At 29.8% G+C, this 26953-nt stretch overlaps 2 protein-coding genes across 2 annotated transcripts in view; one reads left to right on the top strand and one right to left on the bottom strand.

Annotated features, from left to right (window-relative positions):
• Positions 1-26953, bottom strand: part of LOC119669330 (voltage-dependent T-type calcium channel subunit alpha-1H) — a 77763-nt gene that overhangs the window by 29843 nt on the left and 20967 nt on the right. Inside the window, exons 5-8 of the mRNA XM_038079171.1 lie at positions 8560-8801; positions 6305-6983; positions 2453-2629; positions 1652-2385 (exon numbers count right to left, since the gene is read on the bottom strand). Coding sequence (XP_037935099.1) covers positions 1652-2385; positions 2453-2629; positions 6305-6983; positions 8560-8801 — 1832 coding nt within the window. The remainder of the gene's footprint in view (positions 1-1651; positions 2386-2452; positions 2630-6304; positions 6984-8559; positions 8802-26953) is intronic.
• Positions 10573-13572, top strand: LOC119669331. Its single transcript, XM_038079172.1, has 4 exons — positions 10573-10770; positions 11370-11642; positions 11704-12720; positions 12797-13572. Exons 1-4 carry the CDS (start codon positions 10737-10739, stop codon positions 13396-13398), a joined length of 1926 nt encoding a protein of 641 aa, XP_037935100.1. The 5' UTR covers positions 10573-10736; the 3' UTR covers positions 13399-13572.

The following is a 26953-nucleotide window of genomic DNA, read 5'->3' on the forward strand; positions in this document are numbered from 1 at the left end:
GAGCGCCATCTGTCAATTCGTTTGTTTACAGCAACTATTAACGCGATTTTTTGACCAAACACGGCACCACTGTCATCGCTCAGGCACCATATTCGCCAGATCTAGTGCCGTGCGACTTTTTCCTGTTCCCGAAACTCAAATTGCCCCTTCGTGGTAAGCGTTTTGAGTCGATTGAATCGGTAAAAGAGAATTCGTTGAAGGAACTAAAGGCCATATCTTTACGGGCCTACGAAAAGTATATGGAATATTGGGTTAAGCGTAGGCATATGTGTATCGCTTCAGATGGAGCATATTTTGAAGGAGGTAAAATAAATTTGGAATAAAATTTAAATTTGTGTGTTTCATTTACATAATCTGATTACTTCTTGAGCAGAAGGTACTTGATAATTGATTATGTCCCTTTTCAGGTACTCGCCATTGATTGAAACATTTTTGATAAGTAGATGTGCTAGTATATATATAGCAATTCGAATATTTTATGTGAAATTGAATTTAATTAAGGTAACATTAAAGATTAGAAAACAATTAAAAATTGTTTTTAACACAGACTATACTTTAAGTCGACCCATCCACGAGTCATTATGCTCATATCATAATCTTTGTTTTCTGACTGAGTTTTTGTTAAGTATTCAAGATGTTCAATCCGATTGTAATCCATGAAAACCGTGACCATGACCTAAGTGATCGATGTTGAGTCAAATGCAGTCGTTGAAATCATGTCTTTAGTGGGTTCTTTTTAAAAAACTTAGGTGTTTTGACATCAGCTGTTCAGTGACACAACTGAGACACAAATAATTAAAATACTTTGAACAGACTTATAAGCAAGTTTTATGCCAATTCCCTAATAAACAATTTGCGGTTTTCGGTCAACATTTTTTTTTGGCGGTTTGCGATGTCGGTGGCCATTTATTTTCGAATCTGTCATACTCAACAGATTCACGAATATTTTGAAGTATTATTGCCATGAACAAATAATCGTATTGGATAAAGTATCGTTCCCATGATATTTCTGTAATATTTCTAAGGGATTCACTGCATTGAATCCGACTTTTACAATTCAATTTTAAAAATAGTAAGTAATCTAAAACATACACGAAAGCAGAGGAACTCTTAAGAGAGTAGGGTCTACAAATGTCAAGCAACGTGTGAAAGTGCCATCTGGTAATTCTTAAAGGCACAAAATTTCAGGGTTTCCTAAAATTTCTTTATCAAGGTTGTATAAAACTTATGATGTGCATGCAGTGATCTTATTTTTACCCGATTCTCAATATAACAATATCATAAAAAGTGTAATATATGTGCCTTATTATTGAAATAAAAATTTTCATACAAATAAACTTAAATAGAGAGTCTCTAGAGAGGTCAAATTCATTTGGGGGTATATTAATTAGAATCCACGTTGAAAAGACTTTATCATCAACTTTATCTCATTGTTTAAAGAATATTCTTAAACAATTGTTGTAGCCTCATTAGTCGATACTTGGGGTTCATATATAAATGGTATATATTAAACTGATCATCTGCATCTTTTATTGACTTGATGAATATCATATAGGTACAATTTATCAAAAACATGCTAGTAGTAAATAATCTTTTAAATAATGTGTAATTTTAAAACAAACAAATTAATAATACATAAAGTTTAACTTACCTTAATATCACAATTACACCATCGAACACATTGAATCCATTTGCTATATAACGAAATGGACCCTCAGCAACAACTTTAAGCAACATTTCAACAGCAAAAATTCCAGAAAAGACAATATTACTTGTCTCTACAATGACAGTTAATTCTTCAGGTTGATTATGATACTCAATACCCATGGATAGTGTATTAATCAAAATGGCTAATAAAATGCCCTGCTGAAAGGATTTATGTTCAACCAGACGTTTGATATATCGTCTACCGATGCCGCAAATATTCATAACACAACGATAAGAACTTATAATGCAATTCATAACCTTAGAGCGTTGCTTTCTATCATCCAATGGGGATAGAGCATTTTGGTACAAATCATAGCAACATGAATAGTCTTCCATATAATTGCCAGTTATGTTCGTTGTTGCAGTGATGCCGTTACCACCATTGGCACTCGTTGCCTCAATAGGTTTCTTACGATCCTTAACTGAATTCTGATGATGTACTACTACCGCAGTATTTTCTAGATTTTGTTGATTTTTGAATGCCTCTGCAGTGTGTGGATCACAACGTGCCAATGAATTATAAAACGATTCGAGCGTACTCTGTCCAGTCGGCAATGCTGCTGAAAAGGCCACAGAAAATGCCAAAAGTTCTTGACAAGTCATTGCATCATGTATACCCAATTCTGAACAATCAGCATAAGGATTCGCAATCGTACCAATCGTTTGAGGTAAGTTCACCTAAACATAAAAGTAAGATATGTATTAAGGGTCTAATGCTTTCAATATATCCGACTTGATCTTTTACCTGCCAGATGCTGCCATCTCCTGCTTGTGTCATTTTTTCTGACGAACAGACGTTTTTCTCTACAGTCACCGGCTCGGCAGGTGGCGTATGCAGTAAAACATATTCATTAAACATCACTGAAGGTCTGCGGCTCGCAGAAGTAGGTGGGCTTAAGAACCCTGATGTACATGGGTGACTCTGTATAAGTTGTTGCGATAAAAATAATAAAATTTTTAGATTTTTATTTTAAACAAATTTGAAAATTTAAACTCTAACTAAATTTAACAATCAAGTTTAAAGCAGTAAGAATATCTTATAGTAATTTTTCGAATATTTTTTTTACAAGGTTTTTTTACAGACTACAGAAATATTTATTGGTTATGATTAATTCAGAACAAAGGGTTCATATATAAACAACTATCAATTAATTTTTACAACGGTTTGTATTTTTTATTTTTAAATTTTTTTTTTAAATAAATAATACGGATATGTTGTATGAGTTTATTTACAATGAATAAAATATTTTACTAGATTTCGATATTATAAGTAAAAAATCGTTAAGTATCAATAAACTTTATTTTATTATAGTTTGTACCTTGCCTAGGTTCCCCAACTGCAGCTTTATTTTTTAAATAATAAATATTTCGTTAATATTTAAAAATTATTAAGAGTTTACTATTATTAATTTACTGCAAATGTATTTATTGTTTTTTAAATTTTTGTTAGTAAATTTCTGTGTTTCTGTTTATTTCTGATTGAATTTATAGTCTCATTGTAGCCAGGTTAAAGGTTTTACTTAATAATACCATTTAAAATGAGTGATTTTTGTTACTTCTGTATATATTTATGAATAATTGATGGGTATTTGGATTTTATAGTGACATATATTGAATTAAAATGCACTACACTTTTTAAGATAACAACATCTACCGAATTCAAGAATTTTTGTTTAAGATTAAGATTTGTACTAAATATTGGACAGACAAACCCTCTTGTCAGATCTCTAAATTGTCCCGGTTTAAATTAGACAAAAAAAGCACCAAACTTCCATATTGGTGACTGTGTAATAGGAAAACATGCTGTGAAACTCTATCTATCCCATAATGACTTTTGACGAAGTTATGGTTCTGAGGATCTCTGGAAGAAGATTTGAAATCTTTGGACATCTTTTTATACCAACCTAACCTAGATGTCATCCTGCAAAATTAGGGAATTAGTCAAGTTTATACAATTGTTGATTGGGTCATCTTTACCTACTTGGGGAGTCGTGTCTTTCGGCGCATGTACAAACGCTAACAACGAGTCATTTGAGCATAAGTGGGTTAGAGACAAAAGGCCGCCATTCCACTTAACCTAACCTACATATCTCAAAAAGTAATCTATATGATATATAGCATAGTAAATAAAGTTGCCAAAAATGGTTGATACTACTCAAGTCTGTTGTCAAATCGGCATGTTTGGAAATTCATAATTACGCCACTAGATGGTAGTAATTAAAAGTTTTGTTTTGTAAGTAAACATAAGGTGTTAATGAGGTGTTATAATTATTGTAATAATGAGGACAATTTATTCTGGATTAAGTATGAAAGTCTATTTAATCCCTGAGATTAAATAAGATAAAAAAAATTTTAATATTTTTTTAGGCAAGATGGATTAAGAGATAAGCAAGTGATTAACTGGCTTTTTAATGAAGCAACAGGTACTAAAAGTGTGCTGATATATGCGAATTTCTAATAGTGGTCTGCATTCATGGTAAATCGGATCACAAGATTTTAGAGTGTAAAATATTTTTAGAGATAATACACTAGTGTTTTATTCAACTTGTTGTTTTAAGAAAATGTAAGTTGGAGTTTTTGGATAAAGATCTTTTTTCACTCTTTTAGTGATAATTTATTTTTCTTAATAATAATATAGCTGAGAGTCCAGATATAGGTAGACACTTATGCTAAGGATCTTTTCCTTAAGATATGACTGTAATAGATAAAACTACAACAGTCAAGACAATGATAATAATTGTGATTTATGAACATAATCATTTTTTAATTAATTTACATTTATTTTTCGATTCAATTACATCTATTTTCTCAGTTGTAAGTATGATGAAACCTACATTTTACAGATACTTAATATTGGTTTAAAAATTACTTGTTAATGTTGAGTCCAAATATTCGTTAGTCAAAAATACTGAAAACAAATAATGTTTAGAATGGCTTCATTCTAAAGGAATAACTTAGTGTGATTTGGACGTATATAAGAAGAAAATACTTAGTTTTCTAGGATTCTGTTAGAACATCTTGAAGTATGATAAGTAGAAAAATATTGTGAATCATATTATCATATTATATCATACTAAATTTTAATTTTTTATAAATAAAATAAATAATAAATAAAGGGGCCTTAGGTAAATTCTAAAAGAACACAATTTTTTATCAAAATACCATTGTGAAATTTATTTATATAGCACAGCACTACTTCAGAATAAGTCTACTAGGCACTACTGGTCTTAAAATTTTCCATACCTTGTAATAATTCTTTGTAGTATTAACTATATCTAACTATATCATCTGATTTTAACAGTTTTATCTGTCTAAAAATTCTTGTTTTTGAAGTCCTTTTAAATAAACATATAGGTCTATTTATTTGCATATCGATTGTTTGCGTAAAATGACTCTTTACGGAAATTTTAGTCTTGCGTTTATTATACTATATTCAGAAACATCTTAATTTCACAAAAATCTTAATTTCATCTTTGTTTCATAAAAATTAATTTTGTTTTTTCTGTACAAAATTTAGTTTTAAGGTTAGAACGAAATTAAGGAAAATGGTCTTAATTTCGTTGAAACGAAGTCTGAAATTAAGGGACATTTCAAATGCAACTATCATTTGTTTTTAAATAAATGTCAATGACAGTTGATTTTAATAAAACCGGGAAAATATTCTGAAAATAGTGCAAATTTTTAAATTTGAATATTGAGAAAAAACTGTAACAAAAAACATATGATTTCCTTAGTTTAGGGCAGTATAAACACTTTCAAAATTCACTTAATTTCATTTTAACGAAATTAAGGAAATTTGGCAGTGTGAACATAATATTGCCATTATTAAGTTAATTTATATTGCTGTAGTTTATGTGTTAGTTCTTAATTAGCAACATAGCAAGTAAAGTTAATGAAACTATACATTTGAATAACTTAATAAATTGATAAATAAATTAATCAATAATTAATTGAGTAATGCGTGTGTGGGTATGCAGTTCCACGGTTCAAATTTGACAGTGCTTAATTCCTGATACTGGCAATAAAAAATATTTTTTTGATAAGGAGTGGTGTTTCCAAAGACCACTGATAATGGGTGTTTGATGATATCAGAAGCAGCTGTATGATTAGTTAAAAATTTTTTGGATTTACAAATTTCGTTTTCAAGTATATTAACCCTAAATTTCTTTTGGAAAAAGCAAACTTTTCATAGGACGAAAATGATTTTCAACAAATTACTTAATTAATTAAGTAATTAATGCTAATTTGAGGAACAAAAGTGTAGTGCATTTTTTCAATATTTCTAAATTCTTAAAATTAATATATTTTAAGTTTAATATTGAATATTTGTATCAGTATATAGTAATAGATTTTTGTTTTTGGCAAGGATTAGTCGTTTTTGTCTGAAAGGATGGCAACTACTGTAAAGTAATTGAATTTAAATTGTTTGCATGAATAACAATGAACTCCTTTCTTCGATTGAATGTAAAAATGTTAATACAAAGAATATTCTAAACTTAATTTAATTAAAATTAAATGTAGTCGAATTCCTTCTCAATATGCCTTCTTCATGCAAACAACTTAAAACGTTTTAATTAAGAAAGCATTTACAACTTACAATTAATTGCTCCGAATCGACATTTTGTGGAAATTTTATTAAAATAGTTTTTTGTTGCTGTTGCTGCTGCTGTTGTTGTTGTTGTTGTTGGTGTTGTTTGTTTTGTGTTTGCTCTCCTTCATGTTTTAATTGATTCGTAGTTTTCTTTAAATTTGAATTACGCGCCACTACCACAGCATTTTCCACAGATTGTTCAGAATTTTCCGATGAGGAATAATGTTGTTGCTGTGTAGGTTGTTGTTGTATAAGTGTTGGTGTGTGTGTTTGTTGTAGTGTTGTTGACATGGCATGATTACCAGTGACACCATTGTTGGTGCCATTTATTAAGGCCGCCATTGAAGTTGGAGTTTGTGTTGTTGACGTTGCACGTTGTTGCTGCTGTGGTGTCAACTTATGTACGGTATGCGGTGAAGTTTGTTGTTGCTGTTGCTGTTGCTGCTGATGTTGTTGTTGTTGTTGTTGTTGCTGGTTATTATGATTATTGTTGTTACTGCTGTTGCTGACATTATTATTTGAATTTAACGGCACCATCACTGTGATCATTTGATCCTGTATACTGGACGGCTTCCGGTTGCTATATTTGGGACACTTTGGATGATGGCACTTGATGCGTGATGGAGAGAATGTTAAATTGTCTGCATTTGGCAGTAAACCTTCCTTCCGTTGTTGACGTTGATATCTTTTGTGTAAATGTTCAAATTTGTTGTTTTTGTTGGGATTGTTGCACATTATTTGGATTTTGTTGTTTAGTATTTGTTGTAGTAGTAGTAGTAGTAGTAGTAGTTGTTGTTGTTGTTGTTGTTGTTGACATTTGACAAATGATATGACAATTGAAAATGGCAACGCATGTGACAAAAGTACAAAAGAACAAATTGCATATTAGTCACTTTGGTTCAATGGCATTTAGATTTGTTTTTGACATAATTAACAACTTGACACAGAAAAGTGTTATTACGAAAATGTTAAATGATATGAAGTGATATGATATGAAATAAAATGTAACGATAAATTTTGACTCCATACATCTGTACCAATTGCTGCGATTTAATGACTTTTATGCAATTAAACGTGTTCCATGTGAAGCTGCGAGTGAACACATATCTAAATTGCAAATGATTCTCAGCAAATGTAAAGTTATTTTTAAGAAACTAATTTTAAATATTATAATTTGGAAAAAATTTTTTTATTTATTTAATAACTGATATTAATATATAGTATTATCTTCTTTACATTTGCTTTCATTGCGGCTTAAGGCCATTTTTCATCATCGCAAGCAAAATAACTAAACTAACTAAATCATTTTGTATGCACATACAATATATAAATAATAACATGCAAAAATAAAAAAAAAAATATAGAAATACAAATAATAATGATTTAAAATTAAAAAATACGAAAAATAAAAAAATAAAAAAATTCACATTTAAATAAAATTATAAGGATAAATTAAACAAGGATACATATGAATGCAACTAAAAGGAAGACATTTATTTAAATTCTTTTTAATAACGTAGCATAGCATGGGAATGTACGATTTTTTTAGTATTTTTATTTAGTTGTTTTTTATATATTATCTAAATTTTTACATAAATATGTCTAAAACTTCGGTACGGTTGCAATTTATATACAAAAATGTTTCCAACATCCGCCAAAGTGGGTTTGAAATTATGTTTGTTGCATACTTTGCGGCGTTTATAGCTGTTAAGGTTTATGAGCGGGTTAAAATTTTGGTGTTTTATACACTTTTGGCAGTAAATCATAAAATAGCTTTAAAAGAATTTTCCATTAGTACGGTTATGGGGTTAGGTTAAAAGAAAATTATTTAACGAAATTTTGCATACATTTGTATATGATATAACCTAAGCTAAAAGCCTAACATTATGCTATGTATACAATTTTTATGATGTGAATATCAAGAGACTAAGCTCTCTCTTTACATTGATTATTCAATCATTTGGATAAAACTACTTTCCAAACAATTTACAGCAACTTTGAGTTTATAAATTGTAGAGAAAATAGTTAAGGTTTCTGGGTTATATTGTACATAGCATATACTTAGACTTTTTTCTCAATTGATTTGAATGTTAATTTTGACGCTTCGCTAATTTCAAGTTAAGGTTTAAAGATAAATCATAAAAATTGTACTCAAATTCAACTCTTCAATTAACTCCAAATTAAACTCATACTTCAAAAAAAATTATGGGTGAACTCAAAGTAATCAACTGAAAATAAAATTGAAACTACATCCATCATACTTATATAATCTGTACTTCTTTAACATTCGTCTCTTGAAGCGTCGCCACAGATGTGCTATGTATTTCACGATTTCCGCATAGCAGGTTGCCGGCTCCGAATTATTAGTGCTGGACGCCAATGTGGAGGTGGATGTATAACGAGCACGTTCCTGACGCATACGCTCCATTTCACGTTTCTTCGTTTCGGAAAACTGCGTGGCAATAACAACTAAGCAGAGGTTAATCATGAAAAAGGAACCAATCTGTAAGAAAAATAATGAATATGTAAATTAATATGTAATATTTTAATTAAATAAATTTAATTAAATAAAATAAAAAAGTTATGTGCAGGGTTTGACAGGGTACAAGTTCAACGCTTGATACTTGTAATATAAAAAAAATTATTTGCAAATAATTAAATATAAGAAATTATGCCAAGCCCACTGATAATGGGTCAAAAATTCAATTAATTAAAAATAATAATAAAAGTTTTGCTATTGCAAATACACTACTGTTCGATAAACACCTTTCTATTAAAACCTATAGCTAATAATAAGAATTTAGTTTCTTTCGTTATAACGGACGTTAAAAATCAAAACAAAAAATTATCATATATATGAGTATACCTATAATACTTAAATTAAATTATTTGCGAAAACTGACAGACTTTCCAACACCGCGTTATCAAATCTCAGGCTCCTTGGGGAGGTATGCAGATCTAAGTTCAATTATTGCTTAGTCTGATGAAGTGATAGACAATAATCTAGTCAAGGTGTAGAGAGGGGTTTTTAAGAAACCTCGAATTAAAAAAGAGTATAAGTGCTTAAGTGCACTAGCTCAAAACAGCTTCAACATAATTAAATTTGAAATTTTAAAATGGGCAAATATGTCATTTAATAAAAAATATCCTAATTCCCTCAGATAAAAATAATTATTAAAACAATTTTCCCATATTTCTACTATCGTCGCCAGCCATCTTCGGTTAAGTATTGGACAGCATAACATATCACACTTTTGTAAGAATTTAAACAGCTTTGTAGAAAATTTAATGGTCTCTAGGGTATTATAAACCGGTACCGTTAGGTATGTATCTAGGGCAACTCCAAGGCGGGCTAAACTGTCAGTTTTCTCGTTTCCTTCGATGTTCCTATGTCAAGGGACCCATATAATATTGATCTCAACGAACCGATTTAGCTCGTCGATTGAATCTCTACATTCTTTTGCTATTTTATATTTTGTGATGAAGGATTTTAGGGATTTGATGGTTGCCTGGTTTTTAATAAAAATGGCAACCATACATCTGTCCTTAATCTGACTTGCAATTTGTCGACATGCTCTTTTAATCACTAAAATTTTAGCCTGAACAACTGTGGCCTTTTTATTTATGCCTGCAGATGACTTGAAGATTCCTGCTCCTATACCCGCAGTGCATATTCAAGCCATCTGTATAGATTGAGATATCGTAATTTGCTTGAAAATTTCTTCTTTTCATTCGTTTCTTAAAGGGACATTTTTTCAAAGCCTCAGCATAGATTCAGATAATCCGATGTCATCCTATACAGACAATTTGGAACTGTGCCCAAAATCCGGCTATGTCCATATGTGCGTTTCGACCAAATGCCTGTCGTTTTAGCTTAACAGTGCTATTGCAAACGATATTTGTAATATAAAGATCAATGGGTACCATCACGTTTATGGCGTCCGAAGGGGTCGGCCTAAAAGTACTTGTGATGTTAGTTGTTATAATTATTTTGACGATGAAAATAGCAAGTTAAGCATAATTATATTGTAATATTTGTATTTTGTGGATTTTTAAAACAATAATACGAAAACTTGGATATACCTAGTATTAGTTACCCATTTAGGTTTAAAATACTGGCTATTTTCTGTCGTAATATTAAAAATAATATTAAAAATATTAGGTTTTTCTATAGATATGCTTAAAATCACGAATGCCTTGATATATTTGAATATGTCATAGTACGGATTTAAAATATATTTAAAATTTATTCTGTACAAATTTACATATAAAACTATTGTAAGCAGTATACAGTTAGAAATAAAATTATGTTTAGATAAGTTCACAAAATTACAGTTTTTAACTGTAGAAGACAGCATATATTTTTTAAAGATCTGTAATATTTAATAGGAAGCTGAAAAATTGCAAGTAAAAGAATTGAAAAAAAGAAAAATTCACAATGCCGGTCAAAAGAAATTTGGGTACAGTTGAAGGTAATAATAATCGTATCATTAAGGTTTTTCATTAGAGGTTTTTATTAAACATTACTCAACAACAAAAACAATTTTTATTATTTTTATTTAATTGGTCTTTGGCTGACGATAGTGGTCATTAACCAACTGACTCCAAGCTTCAAATTTGGCAGACTACGAGTTCAACTCTTGGTACTTGCAGCCTCAAAAAATGATTTATGAATAATTAAATATAAGATATTGAGGCCCCATGCTCCACTAGAAGAGAAGGACAGCAGTAAGTAAGTAAAATATAAGATATAATACCAAGGCACTCTTCAAAACAGCTTTATTGTCAGCTAAAAATTTAATTAATTAAAAATAATAAAAAAAATTTTTGTTGTTGCAATTTCGCTACTGTTCGATAAAAATCTCTCTATTGAAAATAATAGTTTATATTAAGAATTTAGTTCATTTCGTCAAACCGAAAATAAAATCAAATATTTTTATATATATAAATAATATATATAATATATAAAATATAATAATATATATATATATATATATAAATATATATATATATATATAAATATATATATATAGTTAATAACATTAAATATAATTGTTTCAAAAAATCATAGATGAGGGTTATTCCACTACACAAAACGTTGATGAAGCGCAGCTGTTAGGTTTGAGCTCAACTAGTGTATTAGACACAAGCGATGTGATTAGCGATGATTTTCCAAGAATTCCGATAAAAAGTAAAAAACCCTTGGACACCAGTACCAGTGGTGCATTAGAAACTAGAAATGTGATTGGTGGAATCCTTTCAAAAATTCTCACAAAAGACAAGTTGTTTAATTCTAGCTCAACTGTAACTGACTCTACATTACAAAGTAGCGATGTGACTAGTGGTAAATTTTTAAGAATACATACAATAGATAATAAAAATTTGTATATAAATAATATTTACAGATATATCAAGTGATGTCGAAGAAAAATACTTTACAGCAGAAAGTATAGATAAAGCTTATATTGATTTTCTTAGAAACTATATGAATCTACAAAACGTCATTGGGGAGAAGTCTGAAGTAGAAAACAATGTCATATTACAGGATAACAATACTGCTAAAATGACTGATGCAGATAATGTTAGTGAGAATTCATCTAGTGATATCGATGAAAAGTACTATACAGCCGTGAGTCTAGACAAAGTATATTGCAACTTTATAAAAAAATGTGCTCATGTTTCTAACAACGCTGAAGAAGAGCCTAATGCATTAATTCAGAAACATCTCACTGCAGTTGAAGGTAACAATCTTACAAAAAAATGCATAAATGCACTGAAAAGTATTGAGGTTAGATCAGATGAGATCGAAAAAAACTATTATCCGACAATAGATATGGCTGATAGTATTTCCCCAGTATGTGCATATGTGACCAGCAGCAACGGATCTAAGGCCAATATGATCATAAATGAAGATTTCAATCCAACAGAAAGCAATGCAGCCATAGATTATAGACATCTAAAAAAATACACAGATGCATACTTTGATAAAGTAAACTCTAATACGATCATAAAAGAACACGACATGGTTATCGAAAGTGATAATATTCCTACAACTAGCGCAACGGTATTAACCGTCAATCGTGTAAAGCCTAATGTGTTATTGGATGAGTTCTTTAAGGCTGCAGAATGTAACCAAATAGAAAATTCTAGTCATAATGTATGTGCAGACCCAATGAGCTATGATAATGTGAATGGTATCGATATATCAAGTGTATATGAACCAAAGTCTGATGTGATAATTAAAGAATACTTTAATGCTATAGGACGTAATCATATCCAAGGTCACTCGGAGGTGAAATCCAATAAAAAAACCAAAGAAAGTTTAAATGTAGCAGAATGCGATGGTCAAGCGAGTGATAGTCAGTTAAGAAACCGTAAAGATACAAGAGATGATAAATTGATAGGCACTGACCCAATGGAAGGTAATAGCTTCATAGTTTCATTAGTGACATTTTTTTATATAAATATTCACTTGAACTATTGTTACTTTTCAATTAGATTCCACTGATGATCAAATAAAAAAGAAGAACGCAAATGTCAAAAGAATCATTACTTACATTTGGGCGTTGACAACATTAATTTTATTTGTCGTTGGTTACATTTTCTTCATAAAATATACCGACTCAAAGGTAACACAGGAGCAAATTATTGTTACCAGTAATCATACCTCAGAGGAGAAACCGACATACATGTATTGTAGGTCCATTGCTTTTAATGAAACTGAAAATATTGTATGGACGTTGGTAGATGCAAATGATCCAATTAAAAGAACTAAGATATGCCATACCCGTCTGGTCAACGCCTATGTACATGAACTGACCAATTATTTAGTACAAAGAGTTTTAATTGTGACTGATTGGTGTCTGAACTTAGCACAAAGGATGTCCATTGTGTTTAACTTTTATTTAAATTTATTTAGTAGAAGAAAGGAAGTAGAAGTAAGTGAAACGGTAACGGTAAAGGAACATCAAATATTGGATTATCCAAAAGGTTATGTCTCGAGGGTTATCACATATCTAACAGAATCGTTTTATTCAATGACTGACTGGTTCGTGACTCACTGCTTTAATGTACGCGGTAATTCAAATATATTGAAATGAGAAATGCTGTCATTTCAACTCATCAGCATTTTTTCAAAAATATTCCAAAATGCAAGGATATGACGGATAAAAATTTTATACATCAATGCTTCTATAATATAATTAATCTATTTTAAAATTTTGGAACAGTTTTAGAAATTATTGTTTGCATAATAAAGCTAATAATACAGTTAATAAGTTTAAAAATACTTTCCTTGTATACAGAACGCATTACAAATTTTATTGGTTAGATGTGGTTCCTTAACATCATTATTACATACTATATATCACATCAATTGTGTCTTGACATTTCTAGGGCATTTGGTATTGTTTGTGTCGGAAAACTGGGTAATATTGAGAAGAATCTGCAGTTTTTTGGTACATTTATAAACAAAAATTTTCGTTATTGTAAATCAATTTTAACCCAATATATATTGGCTTTTACTATTTATGACAATTTTCGGATAAAATCACAATGCCATTGGAGTACAACTTCTTTGGTTTATTGAGAAAAATTAATTAATAAAGTTTTGCAGAGATTAAAACAAGTGGTGTATATAATAGATGCAACAAAATTTCATAACCAAGTTCCATCGAGTACTGCCAAGTCATCGAAGTTATATGCATTGCCTGACATAGTTGTGATGGAAGACAACTACTTTTTTGGCCAATTCTCGTTGGTTTACCTTATTTGTTTTGTTTGATTGAGAACAATAAAATACAGAATTTCCTGTTTTATTTAGCTGAAGTAGCTCGTATTGGACCATTCCTTCTTTCTCAATTCCACCAAACGCTTAACATAACCCTGTTTGAAGAAAATCCAGGCTTTGAAATCGTTTGTGAAGGATGACCAGCGTTAAGTACTATTGTTTTTAATTTATTTTTCTCCTATAATGATTCATTTAAAAATTTTTTAAATATTTAATGGACTCTTTGAACGCTTGAGTTTTATATGCTTATGATGACACCTAAAATGTGTTACATTAACTTTTGAAGGATAAAATCCTTCAGTTGTTTACTGTTAAATATGGTACAAAAATCATATCTGGTTCCATGTTGGCTCATGATTAATGCAGAATTTGAGTTTTTTGTGAAATGGAAAAAATCAAATCCCTGAATTCATTTTTAAGAGCGAGAATTTACGTGCCACAATCCGAAATAAAAACTCCTCTCTATCGTTTTGATTGATTGGTGACAATAGTCATATAACATGAACTCTGCAGTATAAACTTCAACAACTTGAGTAGGACCTACGACCACAGAAGTATTTAAATATTTAAGACATAGAAAATAAATCCCAAATGGACAGTTAATGGTAACAAGTTATAATCAACGAAATTTACAATATACATTAAACGAAATCATTTCTTTAAATATATGATAAGAGTACTTATTGCAATATAGAATTAAACTAAACGAGAATTATTAATTACAATACCTCATATAACATGTTATATGATAATTTTTTGTTGGCACTTAATTTTTTTGAAAAGTAAAATATTTAAGTATGCAAATGTAAAATATAAAGCTCTGTTGGGTAAATGACATGGACGGACGAGGTATATACAGATATTGAGCAGAGGTTCATATAGTTGAACTATGATATACAGCTTAAAGTATGTTATACATAGAATGTTATAAAGTTATTTTCCAATAGAAAACAAGTCACATATTAAAATATATTATTCAACTAAACGAGAAATTTAAGTTATATATTCTTTCATTATGTTTTGTAAGACAAATTTTTGTTGATACATATTTTATTGAGATATATTATTGAGATATTTTTGAAAAGTATAATATCAAATTAGGCTGTTGTAAAGAATTAATTACTGATGAACAGACAATAATGGAGTCGTGTCTTTTTGAAAAGGGGGGATTCCCCTATTCAAGAAGAAGGAAACCAATCTGACAATCAAGTCTTTTGAATAATTTCTTAATACTTAGTTAGCAGCGATGCCATTGTTCTTTTTTTTTTTTAGAGCAATTAGTGCTAGATTGTGCAAGTATTATTAACGAATATTTTAGGATTGCCATACTTATGTTAAAAACTATTTTTTGTATATAAAGTTAAAGTACAGAATAGGGCAGTAAGTCGAATGTCAGATTTTTAAGTGCAATTGAATCGTGCCACGAACATAACCATTAAGATTTTGCAAATTTTTTGAACAGATTTAATGGTTCAGGGTATCGAAGTAGGACCGACCGGAAATTTGTTTAGAATGCAATTCAAAACGTATCTTAAATAAATAAGATTCATATATCCTGTTTATGCTTTAGCCAATTAGGTGCCAATAATCATAGCATATCAGAATAGCATTATTTATATATATCTAGTACAAATATATCTAGATACCGAAAAAAAGCTGTATTTCATAATACGACTCCAATAAGGGTATCGAAAACAGTTATAGTATTGGTAATAGCTTCCTTCTGGTCCGTGTCAGAGGAAAAATTGCATATTTAGCACAAATCAAGTGATTTAAGTACCGGGAAAAGATCCATATTTCGTAATTCGACTTATGTGAGGGTATCGAAAACAGCACACAGTTTTGTAATCAGTCACTTTTGGTCCATTTCAGAAAAAGAACTACATATTTAATATAAATCAGGTCTTTTAAGTACCAGACAAAGCACTGCTTTTCTAATCGCGACAAAAGATCTAAAAACATCTCACAATTTTGTATTAATTCTCTTGTAGTGGGTTTTATAGAGAAATATCAGGAATTTTGTATTCGTTCCGTATCAGTTGCACTATTGTAAGTAGATTATACTATATTGTATTATATATAGTGTAATCAGGTAAGTCAAATAAGGTACCAAAATATATTTTACATTTAACTTAAGTATATTATAAATGGTATGGTTGGTTGGTTGCAGTGGCAGGTCATAAGATAACTTCAAATGTACCTCAATTAGCGATTTTTCGCCGTTTTGTTACCACATTCCTCGCAAGAACCCTAGTATAGAAGAGTAGAGACTAAATCCATCCCACCGAATTTAGGTAATTTAACAGGTCTTTCATCCTTACCATTGAGCAGTCTGATAGACTATCACAAAAGTATTTTCCTAAGAACCTATATCTTCTGGATGCTAGATCCAGAAGATTCACAGAGAAAATGTATTATTGTTTCTTTCTCCCGCGGGTTTCCACAACTTCTGCAGTGAGAGTTATGGGGAATACGCAGTTTCTCTGCGTGAGTTCCTAACCACCAATGACCAGTAAGAACCGCAATAAGCCTTGCAGTGTTTACGCGATCTTTTTTGATGAGTTCCAGAGATTTATTTTTATTATAAGTGGGCCACGTTAACCTGGAAGTTGCACATGACCTTAGTGCTTTCCATCTGTTATTAGCGAGTTGCAGAAAGTAAAGAAAGGTACTTCTTTTGATGGTCTCCAGGGTAATATAGACTGATACCGCCAGTGACGCATCTAGGGAGGCACCAGAGCGGGCTAAACTATCAGCTTTCTCATTCCCTACGATGTTCCTATGCCCAGGAACCCATAAATGGTCTGAGTTAATACAAATTTTTTATTAAAGAAGTTTGATTCAAGAATGCATTGAGTATTGAGAAGTCTGCCATATAACGCAACTTTGTACTGTTTTTTCGATGGGTAACTTTTGAACTGACTCGAAAGTTTCAAATATATATAGTATATGTAGAAAGATTAATAAATTATTAATAAGTTCTTAATTATTTAATAATTAAATGATTACCGTGTAAAGAATTTGCATATATATTGCATAAATAAAGACTAGGTATAGGACAATACTAGCAGAACGGTGAAGTTATATCCTATGTTGAGAAGTATAGCGTTGTATTGATTTTATTAAATGAAATATTGACTTAAAAATAATTTTAGGAATGATTTTAATAACTAAAAATGAAACTAGAGAGGTTTCTATTGAACAATAGTGAATTACAACAACAAAATTTTGAAATTTACAACAATTATTTTGAATTAATTGAATTTTTGACTGACAATACAGCTATTTCGAATATTGCCAAATACCCATTATTAGTGGTTCTGGAATTATTTCTTATTATTCATTACACATAAATAACTTTTTAAAACTGCAATTATCAAGGGTTGAACTCGTGCCCCGCTAATTTTGAAGCACAGAGTCAGTTTTCATTACAAACTGACCCTGAGCTGTGCTTGAGTTATTTGTTTGAACTTGGCGTTTTGTTAATTTGCTGTGAAAGTTCATTAACAAATTCATTTAAGGTGTTATATTGAAACGAAATCATAAACCAGCTCTTGAATAATTGAATCAATTAATTATATATTCTATTTTTAATTATAAAATTTCAATATTATATTTTTAGTAGAGACATTATTTATTGCAAGATTTTATATTATTTTTTATCTGTATAGAACCTAATCTAGGAAAGTAATTAATTATAATTAAATATAAATAATTATAATTAATTATTTATAATTAATAATTTAATTATAATTAATTATAAAATATTATTATTAGCCAAAATAATAATAAATTGGCTAATTATTGTCAATTTTATTTTAACTGTCAAAATTTCTAAAATATTTCATATATACAAGTTATCGGTTAGATACTTCATTTTTAAATAAAATTAATTAAATAAAATATTCAATTTCATATAAAATTACTATGAGGACATATTTCTTATTTATTCTGAATTTCTCTACCAAACTTCAATGCATTGCTTTGCAGTTTTCTAAGATGAGGACAAGAAATATGAAAAACATTGCTTAATAGTTGATGCTCAAATGCTTGCAATTCAAATGTCGTGTTGCAAGTTGCTAGTTAATTTAAGTTTCATTTGAAGCTGGCAACTGTTGCAAACTGCAGAATGTTGCAATCGAGTGAAAGTTTCATAAATTGTTTTAAATTAAAACTTTTCACATAAATAACACAAAATTGCTTTTAAGTGAATAGTTTTGTGTTGTTGAGAACGAAGCAAATTTATTCCGAATATTTAAGAGATTGTAGATTTGAATTTGAATGAAATTCTAACATTCATAAAATTTGCTAATGCAACTATTATTTACCAAATATTCAAATAAACTAATAAACACACATATTTATACAAAACGATCCAAGGCATACGTAATTTTTCATAACCTTTTTCAAATTTCCTTGCTAGCATCCTTTCAAGGATGCAAGTATTTTCCAAGAGCTTGTGCCGATGCACAAATATTACGTGTTTATAACTTTCGGTTCCATAAGACGTACTGATGTGTCTGATGTGCCTGATGTGTCCTCCATGGCATTACACGTTCACCACAGTTTTCAGCAACAATAAAAAGTTATTTTAAAGTCATGTTATTATGTTATTGTGTCGAAAAATGCAAATGATATTGCAATTTCAGTGCAGGGTTCATAGAGCAGTGCTGCCAGACTGCTGGTACTTAAACTTAAATAGGAGCATATTGGCTGTTAAACTCTGTGCCACAGTACTTAAACAACATAACTTGGTAATGTTACTTTTATGGAGAATATGCAACAGTGGCATGTTTAGGCAATAAAAGTCCATTGGAATAAACGTCGTTGAATGCAAGTGACTACGTTCTTCTCTCACAAAAGATTTCGAGTTGTGAAAAGCTGCACTGCTGTGCTACACTGGTTATTTGTGTTATTGTAATTTCAGTACACGAATTTACTTTTAATTAAGTTTATGAACATTATTAAATAATCAAAACCACTAACAAATGTTATAAATATAGCCAGACCAGGTACGACTACAAATACGAGCACAAGTACAATAGAAGGTTAACGTTGCTCTGATTAGGACTAAAATATTTATAGATGTGCAAGGTACGTAGGATGATAATTTTAGGGAACAATTTAGACACATGTAGTATACATACGAGTGCCATATATTAAGTAAAAATTATGATGAATTTATGGATTGAAAGTTGTGCAACTTGAAAAAGATATTACTGAATGGATTCAAAAGGGATGAGTTACAGTTTTGTTCGATAGGAAAGAATTATTAGAATTTAATGAGAGTATCCTAAAATTGACAAATATATGATACCATATTCTTTGGCTAACTTTTACGATTCAATGTATTCTGTCATAAATTGCAGAAGATTCACTTGATATGTTCTTAATGTATTCCGATAATCAAGAAATTGAGAGAAAAATAAGCAATAGGTAATTTAAATTTGATATTTTGAGAGAAAATTTTGCTAATGAAATAAAAAACATAAATTCATGCGAAACAAATGAAAAAATTACAAACAGACAAATGAAACTGCATAATGAATATGAGTAGAGACTAGAGCTTAATTACCAAAAAAATTTTTTCAGACATCTACCTTTCTTAACAGGCTGATATGATAATAAAAGTCATCAGTGGAAAATTCCGCAGACGGTGTGCGCTTTATTTAGCCTCATATTATTTCAAGTCCGGTTATTGCTCCCTCAACTTGATCACTTGATCGAAAACACGGTCTACTTCAGTGAAATACCCTTTTCACTGAAGCATCTCCCTCCATTCTCACGACATGACCAATAAAGCGAAGCCCCTGGATGTTAATTCGCTGAATTATATGAATGTCATGATGAAGCTCGTGTTTCATTCGGATGCGATAGTTATCGTCAGCTCAAAGAGGATCAAAGATCTTATGAAAAACTTTTCTCTCGAAAGCTCTAAAGAGTAGACTTATGCCAGAGATGCAACAGTAAGAAATTCTAAATCTATTGAAACTATCAGTACGCACGCAAAGAGAATGAGTCTGTAGAGTGAAGAGAATATGGAACACATTTTTTGTCTTCACGAAGAGGAGATGTGGCTTATAATTTTGGTTTTGGACTAGATCTTAAGATTAAATATAATTTAAGTATGATCACGATAAGTAATTTTTTTAAGTTAAAGTAGTTTCGTTAAAGCATTTTCTTGATCCATTAAAAATATTTGATTAACAATACAAAGAGCTTTCGTGCTTTCCAACTTAGTTCAGCATAAATCAAGGAATTTTTACCAAAAATGTCGAATGCAAAATATATTTCCTAAAAGGGAAATTATCGAAATTTGATATATAATGGATACGTGAAACTAAATGTACGAGGGCGGTTTGATAAGTCAGTTACTTTTTGAATTTCTCGCGCAGTTACTCTAAATGCAATAGTGCTGCCGTCAGCTGTAATCTGCCACTGGGCAACTTTTTAATTTTGAGCAAGCTACGTCGTTCAGTTGGTGTTTGATAGCCGTTCAAAGCAGACAACCTTGTGAATTTTTACAAAAAGGGAAAAAAGTGAATTTCGTGTGCTGATTAAGCATTCGTGACTAAAATCCACAAATTGGGATACGAATTGCTACCCCATCCAGTATATTCTCCAGATTTAGCACACTGCGACTATTTTCTGTTTCCAAACCAAACAAATGAAATGGCTGGGCGGTAAGAGATTTGAGTCGAATGAAGAAGTCATTACCGAAACAAACGCGTATTTTGAGACCTTTGAGAAAACCTATTATTTGGAGGGAATAGGAATAATAGAAAAACGCTGGACCAAATGTATCAAGCTAAAAGGTGATTATGTAGAAAAATAAAATGTTTATTTGCCGAAAAAAATTCGTTTTATTCAAAAAGTCACTGACTTATCAAACCGCACTCGTATCCTTTGAAATCAACACAGAGATAAGTATATGAAACTGTTACATATTTTATATGTCAAGTTTATTTTTAATATAATCGAGTAATGAATACATAAGTAAATACCTGTTGCAATCCAGCATTTAGAAAAATAATTAGTTTACCCTTAAAAGGTGAATTTTTGATAATACCACAGAGAAGTTGAATATACATGTCTTGGTTCAAATACTTTTGATTAAGGACGCTCTAATTATCGACCTCTTCAATATAGTAATTCTTTATATGGATGACGACTAGATGGTGAAAATATTTATACTGTATTTATGCTGTTGAAGCGTTCAAAAACCATGTTTTGGAGGTGTCTCCATCGGAGTGGAAAAAGTGCTTCGACAATTGGTTTAAGTGCATGCAAAAGTGTATAAATCAGGCTGGAGAATACTTTGAAAAACAATAAAACAATTTTTGATGATAAATATTCGCATTTTCATTATTAGGCCAGAAATATATATAGCAGCCCTCGTATTAGATAAACAATGACATAGGTTGCATAGCAAACTTTTACTCTTCTTTCTGATTCTCGGCAAAAATTATTAAAATAATTAGTTATTATTAAATTTTAAGCGATTGCTTTTTACTTTAGTCAAAGCTGGTCTTCTACATTAATTTAATTAACTTGAAAAAAGTGTTGTAAGAAGCTTTAGAACAAAGTTAATGTTACAAAATATTAATGGAATGAAATAATAGAGCTTACAAGAAAAATAAATTATTTCCTTTAAATATAAACTCTTGATTAAAATAGGAAAAAAAAAGTTACTTAAAAGTACAATTTTAGTTTTCTGGTCCATAGAACTTGTTAAAAATAAAACTTCTATAGAGAAACTTCAGCTCTTAATATTAGTAACTCTTCAATATTTTCTATGAAATTTTTTTTTTTCATTATTCCTTTTCGTGCTTCTTATAATAATATTTAATTTATTTTATTAAAAAACTATGATTTTAATCTAATTATTTTATAAGTAGCTTTAAAATCAATTTTATAAAATTTTCAGTGCTGAAACTCTTCGAATATTTGGTACATTGTTTCGTGGTAAACTGAGAGTCCTTCACATTTTACGAAACCACAACATCCTGTTTAGCTATTTATAAAGAAAAAAGTATAAAAATATTTTCAAACTTTTTTATATAAAACTTTATCTGCTCTGTCTTAAGTTGACAATGAGTGAAGTGAGCTGAAGCAGCTGCCAACAACGATTTCCATTCAAAACTTTTTCTGCCTCAAAGTTTTCTTTCTTCTATCAGTTAATACGTTTTACTTATCTATATTATATGGTATGGTATTCCATAGAAAGTCTATTTGTTCGCATGCTTGTGGTGGAAAAACTGGAAATATTCAACAAGTAGAATAGAAAATGCCACCTGTCGAGTTCATTAGGGGAAATGGTTGTCAGTAGAAAAACAAGAAGAAGAAAAATAGTAGAATTATAAGCTCTCGCCTTGAGGCACTTAAATAGTTATGATGTGTATGAGTCTTTAATTGTAAATAAAATAAGATATGGAGTTGCGTTTAATACTGAATTCAACAATGTGGATAAAAATGAGATAGATTGCATATTAAGCAAAATTTAATAATAAAATAAAATAAATATTAATATATTAAAGCTATTAAAAATCAGGGTTTGAATTGCTTGCTGAAAATTAGCAAAAGCAACCATATTTTGACTAATGCATAAATATTAACCAGTCGATTTTTGTCAAACGACTAATTGCTAACGCATTGCATATGAAAATGAAATAAAAATATGCATTAGCAACAGCAAAAAACGTAAACTGGTTTCATTTTGATTGCTTGCTAATAGTCAATTTTACATTTTTGACTATTATGCATTTGGAATATATGCAACTTGCTTGCTTATGCGTTAGCTGCTTGTGTTTTGCTATTAGCAAATGTATATGGATTTCTTCTTTTTGTTTTTGCTTTAAGGGAATGTGTACGCATTATTTCTTTGTTGGTGCATTGAATATAGTTGTGCAAAATTGTAAGTAATGTGTGTGCGTACAATTTGTATGCAATTAATATTATTTTATCTGTAAATAGATTATGCCTAAATTTATGTTTTTTTTAATTATTAAATTTATGATATATATGATATATATGATATTAATTATTAATTATTAATTTATATATATATATGTTCGACTTCTTCGTACAGCTCGTTGGAGATGCTTTTCAATACAAATTTTTTATTAAATTTTTCTTCTAAGCCACGACAAATAGGGTCAATAATCTTTCTCATATTTTCCGAATTAAGGACATTAAATGGAATAGCGAAATAACTCTTTTTTGCTCATTTCGATTTTAATTGTTTGTTTTCGGAATGATTTTTTCACAACTATTGCACTACTACTTGAGCTGGAATCTTCATTTTTATTTATATTTAACTGGTGCATATTTTTTAAATGTGTTCTTAAATTAAATATTCTGTCCCTCTTCAACGAATGTTTGCAAATTTTACAAACTGCTAAATCGCTATCACTATTTATATTAAAATGTTGAAGAATTGCGAATTTATTAAGTCGCGGAGCCATGATACACCGATTAAAATGAAACACTTTAGAATAACGGCAACTTTGTATATAATATGTTCTACATATTACTTAAAATTTTCCCACAAATATAAACATACAGTGCTGTGCATAACAAAAGCAACCAAAATTTGCCCATCAAATAAATAAGTTTTTTGTCTACTTTTTACTTTTCATTCAAAAATCTAAATACACAGTTTTATTTGTTATTGTATTAGCTATTATAAAAAAACAACAAAATCTACAATTCTAAATAATGGGTTAATTAATTCACACAAATAATAAAATATTGCGAAATGCGGCTGTGCAGAACAATAGCAACTTTATTTATTATATTAAATTTTTGTATTATTTTTCTAAATTTTGTATAAAGCCCTTTGCTTTTTATTACTTGGGCACTTATACGGGTCATAGGTGATATTAAATTGTTAATAAAACTATTTGGAATTTTACACCATTCATCTTTCATGACCTCAAACAATTGGAAACTTTTCGACCCCCAAAGCGACATTTGAGAATACCAAAATGTTCTCAATTCAATTAAAATCAGGTGTTTGGGCTGGCTAATCTAAAATTGGAATTCCATTTTTCAAAATCCATTCTCTTATCAGCTTTAAGGTGTGTTTTGGGTCGTTATCGTACTGATATACCCGTCGGAGTGACATTTTTCATCCGCCATGGGGTACCATATGGGTCTCTAAAATTTTTTTGTACACATGTTGGGCTATTATTTGATGAATTTCATGAAAAGATCTTAGTCTAAATCCTGAAAAGAACGCTCAAATTATTACTGACCCACGCCCATGCTTCACAGTCGCTTGGCAGTTACGCGGATACAAACGATTTTCTTTTTCGCGACGTACTGTGCACATCCCATCAGAATTAAAAATGTTAAATTTTGATTTATTGCTGAAAAAAATTATTTTCCATTTAGTAAAAGTCCAATTTAAGTGATTCCACGCGAAATTTGATCTAAATGAAGTATATTAATATTAATTAAAAAGCAAAACAAAAATCTGCCTCTTTTGCTAATGCTTTTTAGTCAACATTGGTTTTTTGACTGGTCTGTAACTTTTGAAACCGGCTTCGAGAGTAAGCCTGCGTACAGTATTAGAGTCAACACCTTGTTTAAGCTCGGCTACGACCTTTTTCAACGACACGAATGGTTGTTTTTTTTGTAATTCTTATGATGTTTCGATCAATTCTACAAGTAATCTTAAGAGAGCCTTCACCCAAATAAACCGTTTTAACGGTATTTTGTCTAATTATATTTTTTTATAAGCTGCGAAACAATAAATTAATTAATTTTAAATATTTTGGCTATTTCATTTGAGCACTGCCATTTAAATATTTTTCAATTCTTGCTTCTTTAAACTTCAAAGTATACGTGTCACGAGCCATGATAAAAACGTACTTCCATTACCTGATTTAATATTGAACTATTCTGTGTTTATGTTCTAATTTCCTTAAAAACATAAATCACAGCATAAAAATGCAAAAAATCAAAAAAATATCTTGCTAGAATGCACTTTGGTCATAGATCTATCATTGCTCTTGTCTCAGTTGCTATTGTTTTGCACAGCCGCATTTCGCAATATTTTATTATTTGTGTGAATTAATTAACCCATTATTTAGAATTGTAGATTTTGTTGTTTTTTTATAATAGCTAATACAATAACAAATAAAACTGTGTATTTAGATTTTTGAATGAAAAGTAAAAAGTAGACAAAAAACTTATTTATTTGATGGGCAAATTTTGGTTGCTTTTGTTATGCACAACACTGTATATATATATATATATATATATATAAATTAATAATTAATAATTAATATCATATATATCATATATATCATATATATCATAAATTTAATAATTAAAAAAAACATAAATTTAGGCATAATCTATTTACAGATAAAATAATATTAATTGCATACAAATTGTACGCACACACATTACTTACAATTTTGCACAACTATATTCAATGCACCAACAAAGAAATAATGCGTACACATTCCCTTAAAAAAAAAACAAAAAGAAGAAATCCATATACATTTGCTAATAGCAAAACACAAGCAGCTAACGCATAAGCAAGCAAGTTGCATATATTCCAAATGCATAATAGTCAAAAATGTAAAATTGACTATTAGCAAGCAATCAAAATGAAACCAGTTTACGTTTTTTGCTGTTGCTAATGCATATTTTTATTTCATTTTCATATGCAATGCGTTAGCAATTATGCAAGCAATGCAATTAGCAACAGCAATTCAAACCCTGTTAAAAATAAATCAAATATTCTTTAAAAATATTTAAAAATTTTAAAAACATATTAGGAAATATATAAGTATTATTATTATGTTGAAGCTATTTGAGCCAGTGCACTTGAGCAATTTTACTCTTTCTTAACTCGAGGTATTTTCCTCTTTGTGCCTTGACTGGATTATTGTTTATCACTTCATCAGACTAAGCTATAATTGACCTCAGATCTGCATACCTCCCCGAGGAGCCTGTAACCATTCTGAGATTTGATAACGCGGTGTTGGTAAGTCTGTTAGTTTTCGGAAATCATTTTAGGGCTCTATCCTTTATGTATTTTTTAATGAAAACAATTTTAAGATCAATCTCTCTACTTCCCTTGATATAAGCTACATATGTCATTGATAAGAATATGTCCATATATATCTAATATTCTGTGTGTGCTTACTTATTAGACAAGTCTGATTACTAAAGAAATATTACTGTCCTTTTTATTCTCACTTAAATATAAAGTGTTCTATTAATAGATGGGTTCATAGATAGCCTGACTAGTTTTGCTTTAGCAAAAGCCATTATATTTTATTTAATATCAGTTGGTTATCTATGAATACACCTGAAAGCAACTAAATTTTTTATTAACAAATTTCTTAAAGCATTGAAGTTTTGTCAATAATATTGAATAAATGTTCTACATATGCTTTTTAGAATAATTTCTACATAAAAAGAAGGTAAAATTGATTTTATAAAATTCAAAAATTTTGTATTAAACCCAACTTTTTGTTAATAAACATTTGCAATCTTCCAAATATAAAGAGTTTACCATTATGTTCAAATCTGTGAAGGTGATTTTCAAAACTTTTATTAACCCAAATCCTCCTGCATATGCCATAATGGCAAGTTATGAAGCTTATTTTTATTACGGCTTTACACTCATATGCATACTACGAGTATTTTACTTTACTTTACTTCTGGAAGAGATTTAAAATTTGATACGAAGATATGAATTTTAAGTGGCATTTTTAAGGCACTCTGGGAGTTTAGCGCGTACTGCTTCTTCTTCCTTATAATTTGTTCAGCTTACAGGAGGACATAAAAGTATGAATCCACATTTGTGTACTTTGGATATTGTACCGTATTTCTGCTATTACATA

Source organism: Teleopsis dalmanni, chromosome 1 (genome assembly GCF_002237135.1).
Source record: "Teleopsis dalmanni isolate 2A chromosome 1, ASM223713v2, whole genome shotgun sequence".
In the NCBI taxonomy this organism is placed as follows: Eukaryota; Metazoa; Arthropoda; class Insecta; order Diptera; family Diopsidae; genus Teleopsis; species Teleopsis dalmanni.

What these genes read in the sequence shown, in the direction of transcription:
- LOC119669331 (XM_038079172.1), top strand. Translation starts at nt 10,737, where the DNA reads ATGCCGGTCAAAAGAAATTTGGGTACAGTTGAAG. An exon ending in AAATTTGGGTACAGTTGAAG is followed by an intron (nt 10,771 to 11,369) that starts GTAATAATAATC and finishes AAAAAATCATAG; the next exon opens with ATGAGGGTTATTCCACTACA. An exon ending in AAGTAGCGATGTGACTAGTG is followed by an intron (nt 11,643 to 11,703) that starts GTAAATTTTTAA and finishes TAATATTTACAG; the next exon opens with ATATATCAAGTGATGTCGAA.